The 15,552-nt window shown below is 28.5% G+C and overlaps 2 protein-coding genes and 1 long non-coding RNA gene across 6 annotated transcripts in view; 2 read left to right on the forward strand and 1 right to left on the reverse strand.

Moving 5' to 3' along the window:
* The first annotated feature begins 1,468 nt into the window (after positions 1-1,468).
* On the forward strand, positions 1,469-6,295 carry LOC100872625 (PHAF1 protein CG7083). Of its 3 annotated transcripts, none has more exons than XM_003698702.4 (8): positions 1,469-1,760; positions 2,283-2,365; positions 2,460-2,687; positions 2,753-2,962; positions 3,034-3,183; positions 3,371-3,535; positions 3,611-3,787; positions 3,911-6,295. In XM_003698702.4, the coding sequence occupies exons 1-8, from the start codon at positions 1,697-1,699 to the stop codon at positions 4,106-4,108; spliced, it is 1,275 nt and encodes a 424-aa protein (XP_003698750.2). In that variant the 5' UTR covers positions 1,469-1,696; the 3' UTR covers positions 4,109-6,295. The 3 variants fall into 3 exon arrangements, with proteins under 3 accessions (XP_003698750.2, XP_086765783.1, XP_086765782.1); XM_086909656.1 differs by lacking the exon at positions 1,469-1,760 and adding an exon at positions 1,933-1,988; XM_086909657.1 differs by lacking the exon at positions 3,371-3,535.
* Positions 6,208-10,986, reverse strand: LOC100869845 (dual specificity protein phosphatase CDC14C). The gene is made up of 10 exons (XM_003698541.4): positions 10,817-10,986; positions 10,311-10,727; positions 10,027-10,228; positions 9,622-9,869; positions 9,245-9,506; positions 8,954-9,083; positions 8,677-8,855; positions 8,334-8,446; positions 7,860-7,925; positions 6,208-6,666 (listed from the first exon to the last, which is right to left on the reverse strand). The coding sequence occupies exons 2-10, from the start codon at positions 10,459-10,461 to the stop codon at positions 6,458-6,460; spliced, it is 1,560 nt and encodes a 519-aa protein (XP_003698589.3). The 5' UTR covers positions 10,462-10,727; positions 10,817-10,986; the 3' UTR covers positions 6,208-6,457.
* The window catches only part of LOC105736955 (uncharacterized), a 65,039-nt gene continuing 56,585 nt past the window's right edge, over positions 7,099-15,552 (forward strand). The window contains exons 1-4 of one of the 2 annotated variants that reach the window (XR_015292440.1): positions 7,099-7,536; positions 8,006-8,082; positions 8,314-8,475; positions 11,131-11,332. This is a non-coding gene — a long non-coding RNA (uncharacterized LOC105736955). The remainder of the gene's footprint in view (positions 7,537-8,005; positions 8,083-8,313; positions 8,476-11,130; positions 11,333-15,552) is intronic. The other variant, XR_015292441.1, reaches the window with a different exon arrangement.

Consider the following 15,552-nt stretch of genomic DNA (forward strand, 5'->3'; position numbering starts at 1 on the left):
GAAGCGTGCCAAATTTATTGGGAAACGTATTGCGAATATATTCGTTTGTGAGCAAAATCATTAAAATTCAAAGACAAATTTTATATCTTAATTCCTTCAAAATGTTATTGAAGAAAATTTTAAATAAAAAAAAAGTAAAAGTATTTAATTTTTCATAACAAAAGTAATAAGTAATAAATTGATTTCTATATACTTAATTAAGAGATCTATTGAGAGATCTATTAAAATAAAGCGAATGTATTCTCTAAAGACACCATTTTTTTCCCTAGATCCTTGCATCTCCTTTTTCCTCACTTAAATTTCATTATAATTAATTCAAATTTAATGTGTAACATTAATGTGAAAATAAGAAAAAATGAAGCACAATAAAATGTGAAATCAGTCACTATACTAAATATAATAAGTGAACTAGAAGAGAAAAATCATAAACAGAAATAACTAATATCGTGGCAAAAATTACTAATATCTAAACTACGAAAAGAAAACATGATTAAAGATACAACTGAAATATTTCACATTTCACATTTACAATCGTTTTTTTGATACTAAACACTTCCTCGAGATTATTAACATTTCCTCCTCCTTCCATTCTTCTTCTTTTTATTCTATTTTCTCAATTCTGATAACTTTGATCCGATTTGCATAAATGTACATGTGAACAATGTGAAATGTATACATATTAGAGGGAAAGTTGCGGATGCATTGACGTATTTGGAGGCTCGACTGTGTGGCTTACGATATGGTTATCATAAATGGTTACATAACATAATAGGCACGACTGTACGATGTATCCTCTAATAATGATTTTGTAAAGCAAAAGTATGTATTCTGATTGTGACACAATAATCGGTTTGTTGAAATCTTAACTATTATGATTCACATTCTTTGTATGTTTTGACTCGTTCCGGATTTATTTCACACGATCGATAAATTTATCTTAATTATTTACTAATAAAACTTATATTATTTATATTATTTATCTCAGAATTTTTATAAATTAATGAACTATTGATATAAGTATGCGTTATAAATAAAACAAAAATCGAATAATTTTTAACAAAATATTTTATCTAAAACATTTATTCTTGGAAAAATTTCTAAATATAAGATTGAAAGTTTATAATCGTAAAATACCCTGCGGCATGTAAGATAAGATTCTATTATCTATGGTCTTTAACTCTTACATCTTATAATAAAGAGAATTTTATTGCACATTTGTTTCAAGATCGATATTTCTTCGTCTATGAAAAATCTCTTGTTTATCGCTAATTTATATTTTATATATTTTTATTAAATTAAAAACTAAAAGTGTGATTAAATATTATGTAAATCATCAATTTAAAATTGAATAAGTTTTAAAATTCAAATATTCGCGGTAATTGATAGAATGGCATATTATGCGACATCTATAATGAACGGAACGAACTGTTTCCTCATAATATTATGTTTCCGTACGCGGCCGATAGTCTGATTTAATTTCACGTATTCCGCGGTACGTATCAGCTGTTCGGTGACAGTTTGCCAGCCGTGAGAGTAGAGAGTCGAGGTTTATTGTTTGGGAAGCAATATGGCTATCTGGTGATTAGTAACAGTGCGATACGTAGACAAAGAAACAACGCAGTTCTCATGATATTTGGAGACGCGTTGTGCATCCTATAGTTTAATTTAAAATAACAGAAACAATAGAATCGATAGAATGTTGGAACTCGAGGTGGTGCCCGAAAGATCCCTCGGTTGCGAGCAGTGGGAATTTATTTTAGGCAAGTGACGAAACACTAATGATGTATCACGGCTAAGTCGTATTACGCATAATTTTACGATGATCGAATTAATTCGTAATAATTTGTAAAATGATCGACAATCAGAGAATATTCTTACAGCGTCTAATTGATCTTATTGATGTTACTGTCATGTCAGCATTCGCACTTTACTATTTCGTTCTATTTGTAAACATCTCGTTTGACAATCGCACGTAAACAAAGAAAATGGTGCTTGTTATGAATATTTTGTTACTTATTATATAATTTTTTACAAGTATAGACTAATTGTTTAAAATTCTAAAATCATATTATAAATTAACAGAATGATAATTAATTAAAACTTAATATTTGAATAAGATATTATTTTAAAAATAAATGTAAATTTAATAAAAATCATGGAATTATGTTAAATGATTATTAATGCGTATATAGATGAAATTAATATGAAAAAATAAGATTAATTAAAAAAATCAAAGCGATGAAATCTGAAGAGTCATTTTTTTAAAAGAATAACTATTTCAGGTATGCATTTTTCTCAATCTGTATCAATAATACAATCCCAAGTGGGCATTATAAGGGGAGTACAAGTACTTTATAGTGATAGTGTAAGTACATATTAATAGAAACTTAATTAAAGTGTTATTATTATATTTTTCATTCATGTGGAATTAATATATATATATATATATATATTTATAGAATCCTTTAGATGTAGATTTAGTAATAAACTTACCTCATGATGGAGTTCGACTTATATTCGATCCAGTGGTGCAAAGGCTCAAAATAATTGAGATTTATAATATGAAGTTAGTTAAACTCAAATACTGTGGTTTGCCATTCAATTCACCAGAGGTTTTGCCATCTATTGAACAGATTGAGCATTCCTTTGGAGCAACTCATCCTGGTGTTTATGATAGTGACAAACAAGTATGATATTTCCATTTATACTTCTATTTAATCAAAATTTACCGAACCAAAAATTTCTTTTATAGGTATTTGTATTAAATTTTCGAGGATTATCATTTTACTTCCCCATTGACTCAAAGTTCCAACCTGGATATGCACATGGATTAGGATCATTGCAATTTCCAAATGGAACTTCTCCTCTTGTAGCAAAAACAGCTATTTATGTGGGTAACATGGGTGCTGGAGGTGGAAGTGATGAACACAATTTAAAAGCACCACCACCACCTTTACCACTCGTAATTATTTTTTGTTAGTATTGTAACATATATAAAAACAAGATTGATACTACATAACTATATTTTGTTAGGTCTGCTATCATAACAATTTGTATTTAGAAAAAGCAGATGTTATACGTGATAAAATGCGTACACGAGGTCTTAAATTACATCTCTTCACTGAAGGTAGTTCTGTAACAAGAGTATTATTGGAACCGAAAAAACGCTGCTTAACCAAAGAGGTTATATTTTATAATTTATTTTATATTATTTATATTGTATCTTTATAGTATAGTACTTTAATCTTTTTTTTTTTTATGAGTGCTTGAATGTTTTATAAAATGAGTAATGAAATACTAAAAGGATTTTTACATTCGTTGTAATACAATTTTCTTTATTTTTTTTTTTTTTTTATACCTATAATTATAGGTGTTATTTGGAGACACTTGTGAAGATGTTTTAAGTGCTTTAGGAGCACCGTCTCGAGTGTTTTTCAAAGCCGAGGATAAAATGCGTATTCATAGTCCTCATGCACATAAACGTGATAAAATAAGACGGTCGGATTTCTTCTATAATTATTTTACTTTAGGATTGGTAAAAAGTTTTCTTAATGTAAATGATCTGATAAAACAAGCCAAAAAATATATTTAAATATTTTATCACTCGTAGGATGTTTTATTTGATGCCAAAACTCAATGCGTTAAGAAGTTTGTATTACACACGAATTATCCAGGGCATTATAATTTTAACATGTATCATCGCTGCGAGTTTTCTTTAACTCTTCCACCAGAAAATAATTCCACCGAATCGGGAAAACTCATAGATGTTTCCCCTTCTCCAGTTACGGTATAATATAAATATTTAAATAAGATTTGTTAAACAAACTATATTGACAAATGGAAATAACAATAACTGTTTTGATAAATGTTTTAATATTTAAATATTTAATAATAAAATTGTTTACTTTAGATCACTGCCTATACGAAATGGGATAGAATAAGTGAGCAATTGAAGGCTAGTGCACGGCCAGTAGTATTAAACCGTGCTTCCTCGACGAACACAACAAACCCATTTGGTTGCACATTTTGTTATGGTATACGCGATGCGATTGTTGAAGTTATGGCAAATCAACATATTGCGAGTGTAACGTTATACAGAGCGGTGTGACCTTGATAATTTATACAATAATATGGTGCATTATAAACCGCTCTTTAAAGAGCAATTGATGGAATGGTGTTTTTTTGCAAAACAAACAAAAAAAAAAAAAAATAGGCAAGTTTTAAGTCTGTTAGAAATTGCATAATAACATCAACAACTTTGAAAAAGACTGTACAATGCAAAGAGAATTAACAAGAGTGCAAATATTTACAAAATCCTGATGCAGTTTTTTTTCTTAACATTAATGTAACAACATTGAAACCGCAAAGATTTCAAGTAAAATTAAGAAAAAAAAAAAGATTACTAAGGAGGCAATGACGATATAAAGCTCAGAAAATCAGCGATATCATCTTGAATATCATATATTATTGCTTATAAACTTTTACATTTTTTCCTTGAAATATCTAAAGTCAAGGAAATTAAATAAAACAAAAACAAAAAAAAAAAAAAAAAAAAGAAACAAAAACACGAAAAAAGCAAAAAGACGATCAACTAAGGGGTACAAGTGTCTGCAATATTCAATAATATCATATTTAATATACCATTTTTATCTTTTGGTTATAAGTTTTAAATATAGTTAAAAAAAAAAATAAAAAAAAATGAATTATAAATTGTACGAGCGATTAATATGTAATGTCTAAACTCGATAATAAAAAAAAAAAGAAAAAAAGGAAAGTAGTTTCAAAAATAATAAGAATTTTGATAGTTAACGAGAAATCTATAATGATTATAATGTCACTAATGACTAATATGATAAAATATAATAATGTGCTTAGTGCAAATAAAAAAGATATCTAATTTTCATAAAATAAAATTTTGTAACACGTGAAAAATCGAATAGAATGATAACGCAAAAGCGATATTCTGGATATACAAATTAATAGGCATAATGTTAAACAGAATGACATGTTCATTCAATCAGTGCAGAATTAAATCTATCAAAATGATAAAAAATTGAATATCGAAAAAAAGTGTTTATCAGTGTTTATCATGGAAAAAATTAAATTCATGGTCTGTTTTTTTACATTTTTATCTATCAAATTATAATCATTGTGATACGTGATGAAAATTCAAAATGCGATAAAATAAAATAAATTACTCTTTGCATTAACACAAACAAAAAAATAAGAAATATTTAATTAATTACTTTCTTATACTATTTTGTGTTAAATAATACTTGTGATTATAAGTGTACTCGCAGAATTGGATTAGTCTTTAATCTTTTTAGTCGTGTAATATGAAATCATGAATTTATCATAAAACTTATAATTCCAGAAGGAAAGATTTTCCTTTATTCTTTTCTATGAATTTGACTTCACATTGATGTTAAATTGCACAATCATATACCCTATTTCAAACGGTTTCCTGCTAATCATAGGGTATATAAATGAATATGTTTTATGTATCATATAAACTTTGATAGTAATGTAATGAAATAGTAATCATAAAATATAAATAACAAAAAGCGTTCAAGATGAAACGCGAAATATGAACGATGGATTACTTTAATTAACACTTTTGATTGCACAGATATGTAACAATTTTTCTTCTTGATTTTACCTGAATTAATGAAATTTGTGATCTATGGTTTTGAAAATTCTAATAAATTTTTATCAATTTCTGTTTTCTTTATTCAACAAAGTTAATATTTTAATTTAAATTTAAAATAATATATGATCTCAATATCAAGATTCGCAATTTGAAAGTAAAAGCAAAGTAAAATAAATAATATTATCGAAAAAAGTGTTAATTGATGCATAATTATATAAAAAGCTTTGAGAGAGGCAAAGTCATATACAATTTAGAAACTTATGGCTATTCTTGTTTCTCAAAAACCTATTTCGATGGAATACCTCCTGTTTTGTCGATTCGACTATTTATCTAACTATTTTGCGTGAAAATTATTTTTAAATATATAGAGTATATATAGAATTTTCTAAATAAGTTTCATTGAAACATCTATAAATAATACAATAATAAATTGGAGAAAAAAGAAAAAATAAAAAAATATGAAAAAATAAAAAAAAAAAAGATATCAATGAGACTCTTTTAGAAATTATATTCTCTATATAATTATTTTTAATAATTCTTCTCAAGAAATCTCTCTATTTAGTTTATACAAAACGAATCATTTTGTATTGAATGGATTATAAAATTATGTAAAACGATTTTCTATAAATCATTTTTCCTCTGAAATTTGTTTTGACTTTACTTATCCTTATATGTATATACTTTGATATAAATTATTATACATATAATGTTTGAATTGATAGATTCTTAATTATAATTACAAATGAACGTTTCGTGTTTGAACGCAAAATAACAATTACTTTTTCTTTTTTCATATTAATTACTTACTTATTTTCTTCGCCGCGCATTTTTTAAAGCATCTAATCCATAAGCGATATAATTCTTTTGCCGTGATTCAGAATTTCGAGATGATTTGAATCTATTCATTTTGATTTCGTTGAGTCTATCTCCTTGTGTCATATTATATGAATCGGTAACTCTGAATTTTTGTGACACTCGATCTGCATCATCCGATCCCCGGAAATTTCTCAATTTTCCTTTAAATAAAAAAAAATAGAAAATTATTTTATCATAGATATTCTCGTAATACAAAACGAAAATTTATTTAATGACGTAGATTAATTATTTATAATTAAAAATTATTTTTTATCCTTTATATTTGTGATTTATTTTTTATAAATATAATAGAAATTATCATTATTCATAATGACTTACTTGATTTAAATTTAATTTAACAACAATAAACGATACAAAAATCACAAAAATAAAAAACACTATTGCCTCTACACTAGTTTAAAAATAACTGTTAGAAATTACAAATTAGATGGATGCGCGCGCAAGATTTTTGAACATACGAGATTTAGCACGAAAATGAACGAGCTTGAACTATTAAAAAAACAATATTAATTATAAATTATTTGATGAAATATGTTCTAACATTTTTCTTTTATATTTGTGGATTATTCATTATTATAAGTGATCTTATTTAAAATTAATTTTGAATCAATACTGAATTTTTAATTATATTAGATGCGCACGCATCTAATATACTACTATCGATAGATATCAATTATTTAATAAATAGAAATAATAATATTTATCTTCGTATATAAATATAAATGTTTTTTATTAATAACTTATAAAAATAAATTATATATTAATTTGCATAATTATTAATAAAATATAAATGATTATTAATAAAATTAAAATTTTTATACGAAAATAAATTATAATCGATTAGTGCGTGATCGAGATCAGATGCGCGCGCAAGTTTCTACATTAGTTTCGGCGCGCGATTGTTGTTTTGTGCACGCATTGACGTTTTCTTGATTTTTTTTTTGTGTTTTGTATTTAAATTGAAGATAGAACTTCGTCAGAATGAAAATTTCAATCATCCTTCGTTTGTGGTTCGTATATATGCATATATAACATAAATCAATATCATTTTTAACGTAAAAAGAACAAAATATTATGTGGTAGCATTTCAAGGTCAATGCATCTACAATTGCATTCCAATGATTTGTTGAAATTTTGTCATAATAACGATAAATTGAGTTGAAAATATTATTTTTAATTAAAAAAGTATGTCTTTTTTGAAAATTATATTGCATGTTATGTCAATTATTTATTATGATTAAATTTTAATTAATTATATATTATATACATATATACATATATTACAAATTAAAAAGAATAAAAATAATAAAATTATAAAATATTGGATGAATACCTAAAATTCTTGTAAGTTTTGTTTTGCCCTTCTTTTCGTTGGTTGAATTGTCATATTTATTACATCCTAGAATAATAAAAAAATGTATTAAAAATTTTAAAGTATATATATATATATCTTTTTTCTTAAATCATTTTTTTTTTCAGATCAGCTTGTTAAATCCAAAATTCAACATTTTCAATAGAAGAATTGGAATGAGAATTATATTTACATATGGAAATATGTAAGTAAACTTTTAATAAAATTTATGATTTTATTATTCTTATACATACTTTTTATATAATTTTATAATATATATACTGTAATATATACTATAATATATATATATATATATATATATATATATATATATATATATATATATATTACAGTATATATATATATATATATATGTATTATAAATATACTGTTCTCTAAACATTATTTTCTTATAAATTCATTTGATTGATTTTAGGAATAGATATAAAATCTTACCTGTATTTTCTCCTTCGGATGTGTATGTTATTTTCCTTTCTGCCTTTTCCGCGATCGAATATATTCCATATTTATGGTGTAATATTATATCGCTATCACCATAATACTTCAATCTACAAAAAAATACACTATCATAAATCAGGTATTTATTATATTATTTAACTTACTTGTATTATTAACAATTATAGTACACAATAATTATGAAATTTTTTTTTATTCTCTTGAAAATTAATAATACAAAAAGGAGTTTTCTTTTTTTTAAATTTCTTTTTTTGCGTATAATAAAAAATTTATTTCATATTATTTATGTATGTATATATAAAATAGAGAAAATATGAATTACTTATATTGATGACCAGCATTCAACAAAATTTTCTCAATATTTTCTAACCAAGATTGCTGGTGTCCTATAACGGAACCAGGCCTGCAAATTCTTATCCAAGCAATAGCTTCTCTTGCTGTCATTTTATAATGTTTTATTAAGAATGCAGCAATTAATGAACCTGTTCTTCCCAGTCCAGCCTGAGTAAAAAATAAATAGAAAAATTATTAAAAATAGTTACATTATTATAAATAGTTTAAATAAAATTACTTAAATTAATTAAAGTTTCACAAGTTACTTTGCAATGAACTGCGATAGGTCCACTAGTGTTTTCGCTTAAATTCAAAAATTCATTCAATATTCTTTTTGGTGGTACCGTGCCGTCTGGCATGAACATATCGTAGTGCGTGATTCCTACTTCGGTGAACCTATTTTTGAAACATTATATCAGTTCTATATTTCAAATTAATTAAATTTATATAAAAGTATCATTTAAGAATTCCCAAGAATTCAAAAGAATAATATTATTTCCTTAGCATTATTTATTATTAGAAATTAAAGATATTAAAAAGCTTTAAATAGATTTTACCTTGATGCATTGTACGCTTTCTTATTCAATCTAACTACAGCAGTGACTTCGTTTTGTAAAAAATAATCGATATAACATTCAGGAGGATGATAGGGAGTGCCTGGTTCCGTGCTTGGACCAACGAAAGCCAGAAACTTTTGCGGTACCATCCAATTTAAAGCACCATTTCTCATGTCTTCGTATTTTTCATATTCAACCACATCAAAATCGTTAAAATTAAAGAAGCCAAAAGATGCTGCTTTCTTAAGCGCATTTAAGCAATCTATTTTTATTAAAATAATTAAATAATATAATTATACAATTATATACGATTATTCAAATAATAATATTAAATTAATATTTCAGTTTGATTTTAATATAAATTTAAATTATATCACCTAACAAATGAATGCTATAAATGGCTGATCCCATAGAAGCATCTCGAAACGGTTTTATAGGAATTTCGCCTCCCATAAAAAGAGTATTATAAGCTTCTCTTGGACTCTTGTTCAAGTATAATACTGCAAAAGAGGCGACTAAATACGCTGCATTTGCTCTTTTATGCTCTCGTTGCGAAGTATAGTGCACAATTTGTCTGTGCTCATTTCCTGGACTCTCTAGTTTTTTGTTTACCTTATAGCAATATCTGTTAGTAATATATATATATATATATATTTTTTTTAAAAATATATAAAGAATAATCTTTAAGAAATTAAAAATATTGTGAATCAAAAACAAAATCTTATGAAGAAGGGGGGATAATTATTAAATTCTAAAAGTGTAAAAATATTTAAAATTGTTACTTGTATAAACAAGCAAGATTTAAGGGACCAAAGTCATGATAGAAATTATTATAAACTAGCTCGTCATCGATTGTAAAAAAGTGGATATGAAATGTGCTTTTCACTTCTTTTCGACCGTTGGATAACGTTGCAAAATAAAATTTGTCTTTTATATATTCGCAGATATAAGTAACATCCGGATGTTTATAAACTGTAGTGATATCTAGGGAAGAAAATAGGTTAGAAAATTTATTTTAAAAAATTGCAACAATTGTTTTTTTTTTTTTTTTTTTTTTCATAAATACCATCTGGATTGAAGTTTTTATTGTCGTAAATATGTGAATTTTTCTTTGTGTATACAGCATTTTTCTGCTCGTACATCGTGAAAGGATATCGAAGCGCGTTCTTTTTGTACGCGCTATTATTTGCTATAAACTTTGTTCGTAGAACGACCATTTAGCAAACTTTTACTCCAATAATCATAAAATTATTTGTATATCAGGACAGAATTCTTATTGTTAAAATTTTCATGTGATTGATCTTTAATTGTTGAAAGTAACCCAATCATATCTTGGATAAAAAACGATGATTTATATTCAATATAACATTGAAATAGACATTTAATAATAGTAATTGGTGATGGTATCGAAGATAATTTATTATTGTCAAAGATAGCATCTGATTACAAAATTGTAATTAACCAAACACATGATTCTTTGAACCTGAAGGAGATATAAAAATCGAATGATCGATTATATTTCTTAGTGGAATATCTGGAAGTTAATAGCTAATGATTTTATAATTTACGAACCTTAAAAAATTTTCATTTTTTTAACAAAATAAAATTTGTTCTTAAATTTACCGTTGTTTGGCACGCCAAATTACTGATCTCATGTTTGCGAGACGTCTGTCAATCTTCAATGTTCTTCAATTTTTTTTTTTTTTTCCGTCATAGAATTCGAACGAATAGATTCGTTTCATCTACAAAAATTATTAATATCTCGTAAAATCATTAATTTACATTGTGTTTGCAATCCAATAAATAATAATACTTTTAAAAATATACATTGCATTTTAGACGATGTTTCAACAATTAATTTTTAACGATTCTTTAATAATTTTCAGAATGAGAGATGAAGAGAAGTTAGAGGAAGAAGTTACAGAAGAAGAAGAAGAAAAAGTTATAGAAATATCAACGCACGCTGTAGTGAGTCAATTTTTTTCTTTCTTTCTGCTGAGAGATGAAGAGAAATTACAGAAGAAGAAGAAGAAGAAGAAGAAGAAAAAGAAAAAGAAGTTATAGAAATATCAACGTACGCTATACATGGTGAGTCAATTTTTTTCTTTCTCTCTGCTTTTAAGCTTCAATTACGACTGCTTTACGCTTAATTAAAATGCATGCCTCGATACATCATACGGATCAAGAAACTCATAGAATACTTATCATTCCATCATTATGTAAAAATTCATTTAAAGGAACGTGAATTCAATCCCATATATAAAATAAATTTAGAAATGTCGAGAAAAATTCGATCATCAGTAAGCCACCATCAATTTTTCCAATTCTAACCATTTGCATCACATACATATATTTTTCTATCTAGTAAAAGGTCTTACTTGATTAATTCCTTTTGATCTCAAACGAGACTTTTCTTATTGCTCTTCATCCAAATCGAGACGATGTTCAACCGTATTTCCTCCACGTAAAATACTGCCTCGTAAAAATCTCTTCTTTTCTCCACCTCTCGACCACAATCTCCTCCCGTTTGTCCATCACGTTGCTCCGGTACAATTTGCGAATGCACCGGGAAGTGGTTTAAAATGCAACGTGAGCCCTAACCGGCAAAGCGACTGATCGGTATTTACGATTCAAGAGAAATCTTTCGCGGCTCTCCGTCCATCCGTCTTTGCATCCATTCCCTGCGTCCGTCAATCCGTTATAATTTCTCCGTTAATAGAATCCGAGATTTCGTAGCGATCCGTGATACGCATTCGAAATACCTGCCCTGCCTTCTCTTTCACCACCAACAACGCTTCTTCCTCCTCTCGTCATCTTTCATTCCTTTGCATCTTTATTCGGAGAAACGATTGCTTTCTATCGCTACGTCGTATTTTTAGGTGCTCTTGTTGTGTAAGAGTTTCTCCGACCGTGCTATTTTTGGAATTATCGTTTCTTTTTCTTTTTTCCTTTATTTTTTTTTTTTTCATCAAACGGAGCATGCACACTTTCAATTTCTTTTTTTTTTTGGTTAAAAAAATTTTTCTTTCCGTACACTCGCGCGAAACAAATTCCATTTCGAAGGGGGATACTTGAAGTTAATGTAAAGATGTTGCACAAGTCTTGCACAATTGATGTAACTGTTATTAGTGAAATTTTCGAAAGCTCTTGAGGAAGATGTGAAGTTTATCAAAATTCTAAGAGATCTTTCCATTCTATATCGAATTTATTAACTCGCTAATATTATTGATTATGTTATTTTAAAGTCAAATAGATCATAGATACATTTTCCTTCCTCGTACTATTTCCAACTACATTCCTTTATATCTATTTATATTTGAATACATATATATTCCGTTTCTCACGCTTTTACACCGGCCACCTCTCGTCCCGTCCTTATCTCACACGCGATTTATCGTTTCAAATTTCGTTTCTCCACCGCTACCAGGAACGTCTCCCTTCATCTCTTCGATTTCTCCGTAACCATCGTCTCCTCTCCATCCGTGGTTCTCCATTTTCTCCCCTTTCTCCCCGATAAATCTGCCCCCTCCCTTCCTCCCTACTCAGCCTTTCTCGTACCTTTCTCTCTCTCTCTCTCTCTCTGTATACACGGCTCGCTTTTCTCGCTCCCCCTCTTCTCCCCCTCACTCCATCTCGCTCTTTGATTCTCCGCCCTCTCGATAATTCCGTTTCAATGCCCCCCTCGTCGGACAATTATCTCCTCTCTTCCCTTCCTTCTTCTTCTTCTTCTTCTTTTTTTTTCTGTCTACCAAAGAGACATCTCTCGCATCTTTTATTTCCTCCACCTCCAAGGTTCCGATGCACCTCTCTTCCTGTACCTCTTCTACCTTTTTTCTTCTTTTTCTTTTTTATCTCTTCTCGATCATCAACAACTTCCTGGAATTGTTTCTCGCAACGGGGCAACTAAGGATTATTATCTTGATTATATCTTCTCTTTATTTCATTGGTTATATAGTTCGGTGTTAATCTTTATCTTCGGATGCGATAAAACGACACGTGTAAGAGTTATTAAACAAACGATAAGAAATCGACACGAATTCGACTGCACTTGTTCAGATTAATCCCTCGAACGTTTAATTTCCTTGTCGAGCCTTGTTTTGTTGTAAATCTTAATTTATGCTCGATCAAACGCGATTATTTCCTTTATAGATATTTGCGAGTAAGAGGAAGATGAGAATGTTCCGATTTAAATTATTATTATTACGCGTGAATTACTCGAATTATTGCCTTACTTTTTTTCGCTCCCCTTCTCTTAGGTTTAGGTTAAAATGAAATTGCACAATTGTTATTGTATACATATCAGAATTGGATGATAATAACTTGGAATAAGATAAGAAAATATCTTGTAAGAATTTTGTGTAGGAGGGAAAAAAGTGATGGTTCGTTTGTTTTAATAAAATGGACATGTATCACATATCGAAATTTATGGAAATTAAAAATAGTTGCGCGTCTGTTTTTTTTTTTTTCTTTTATTTCACACTTGTCGTTGCATTACATTTATGAATCATATTTTTAATGTCATATTATTGATGTCATAATATCACTAAGTAACATTAAGATACCAGTTATCGATGGCCAATATCTTGAACAAACATCAATAATATAATTTTTACAATAATTATTATTTGCTATTTTTCCTTCTTTAGTAAACGAACAGTTTTTCTTTCTTTCCTTTTTTTTTTTTTTTTTTTTTTTTCTAAGAAAAAATACGATTATAAAATTGATTAATACTCGAGTCGTGTGAAATTTCGTGACATCCAATTATTATCCATCTTTATATTCCTTTTTACCGTTGATTTGAGCGTGTCGAGGGAAGTCATTTCAGTGGGAAATTTGGGATTGAAAGTATTTAAGGAATATATCTGTAATGAATTAATTACCGCGAACGTAATACGAATCGCTTAGATAACGAGATTTAATGTGTCATTGTCTTAAATAATTGGGTGTGTTTGATACAGAAATTATGAATTCTCGAGAATTTTAGGAGAAAGGAAATATAATAGGAATTTTTACACGAGCAAATTTTCGTAAAATTTTGGTATTTGATTAAGATTTGATTATGATTGAAAGTATATGCTATACTGTTTTGTTCTCGAATCTATCTCCTCTCTTTCAAGTGCATACTCGAAAGTCTTCGATATAAATCCATTGAACATCACTTTATATAACAAATTAATTACTGTGATTGATGCAACGAATTAATCATATCGCTGAAAAGAGTTAAACTCTCCTCATCCTTAAATACTCACATTATATTCATCAATTACTATAACAAACCTATACAATTATCAATCATTGAAAATTAATTAATTCTTATTCTTATTATAAATCCATCTTACAATTTCTGAGACATGATCGAAAACGTCCATCGTCCATTATTATTTCTCGAAAAAGATTGAAATCTCGTTCCTAAACCCACGTTATTTATTTACGAATCGAGAATTATACCGAAAATTCATCGTTATTTATAATTTCTGATGCTTCAATCGCGTAACAAACGAATAATATCATTGGAAAGAATCGAAATCTCGTTCATAAATCGAAGATTCGGCCGAAAATCGTGCAGCAAACGAAATAAAGGGTTGAAATCTCGTTTCTAAACCCACGTTATTTATTTACAAATCGAGAATTATACCGAAAATTCATCGTTATTTCTAATTTCTGAGGTCGTTCCTAAATTTGCATTACGTTTATAAATTGGGAATTCGATCGAAAATTCATCATTACTTATAATTTCTGAGGCTTGGTCGCGCAACAAACGCGAATGATATCATTGGAAAGGGTCGAAAATCGTTGAAATCTCGTTCCTAGATCCACAAATCGGGCCAAAAACTCATCGTTATTTGCACTTTTCGACGCTTAATCGTGCAACGAACGGGTTTGAAAAGGGTTGAAGCGTTTGCGTAAACAAGACACCACGTAGACCGATCGAAACGTTTCAAAGGAAGAAGGTCCCTCGAAGGACACCGCGATGAGTCGTCCCGATCGTAAAAAAAATTTCCAGAAGGTGTCCGCGAGCGGATCGCCTCGCGGCCAACATCCTCCCGCGGCCTGTCGTCGTGTGCGGCACGAAGATCCGCTCATTGTTTCTCTAATGCATATTGACTATTAACAGCGAATCCGCTTTTCCTTATACGCGAGGATATAACTACGTCACGTCCTTATTCGCCGGGCATCGTCTCGATCGGCCACACTCATCTTCCAACTCGCGGCCATATTCGGTGTACCCACCCACGGCAACAATGCCATCCGCATTCATAAACCTTATTCCATACTCGTTCACCGATCAATCGAATTAAAACAAGCTG

The sequence above is a fragment of the Apis florea genome, unplaced genomic scaffold (genome assembly GCF_048593485.1).
Source record: "Apis florea isolate Af1SG1 unplaced genomic scaffold, ASM4859348v1 contig_3158_pilon, whole genome shotgun sequence".
Taxonomy (NCBI): domain Eukaryota; kingdom Metazoa; phylum Arthropoda; class Insecta; order Hymenoptera; family Apidae; genus Apis; species Apis florea.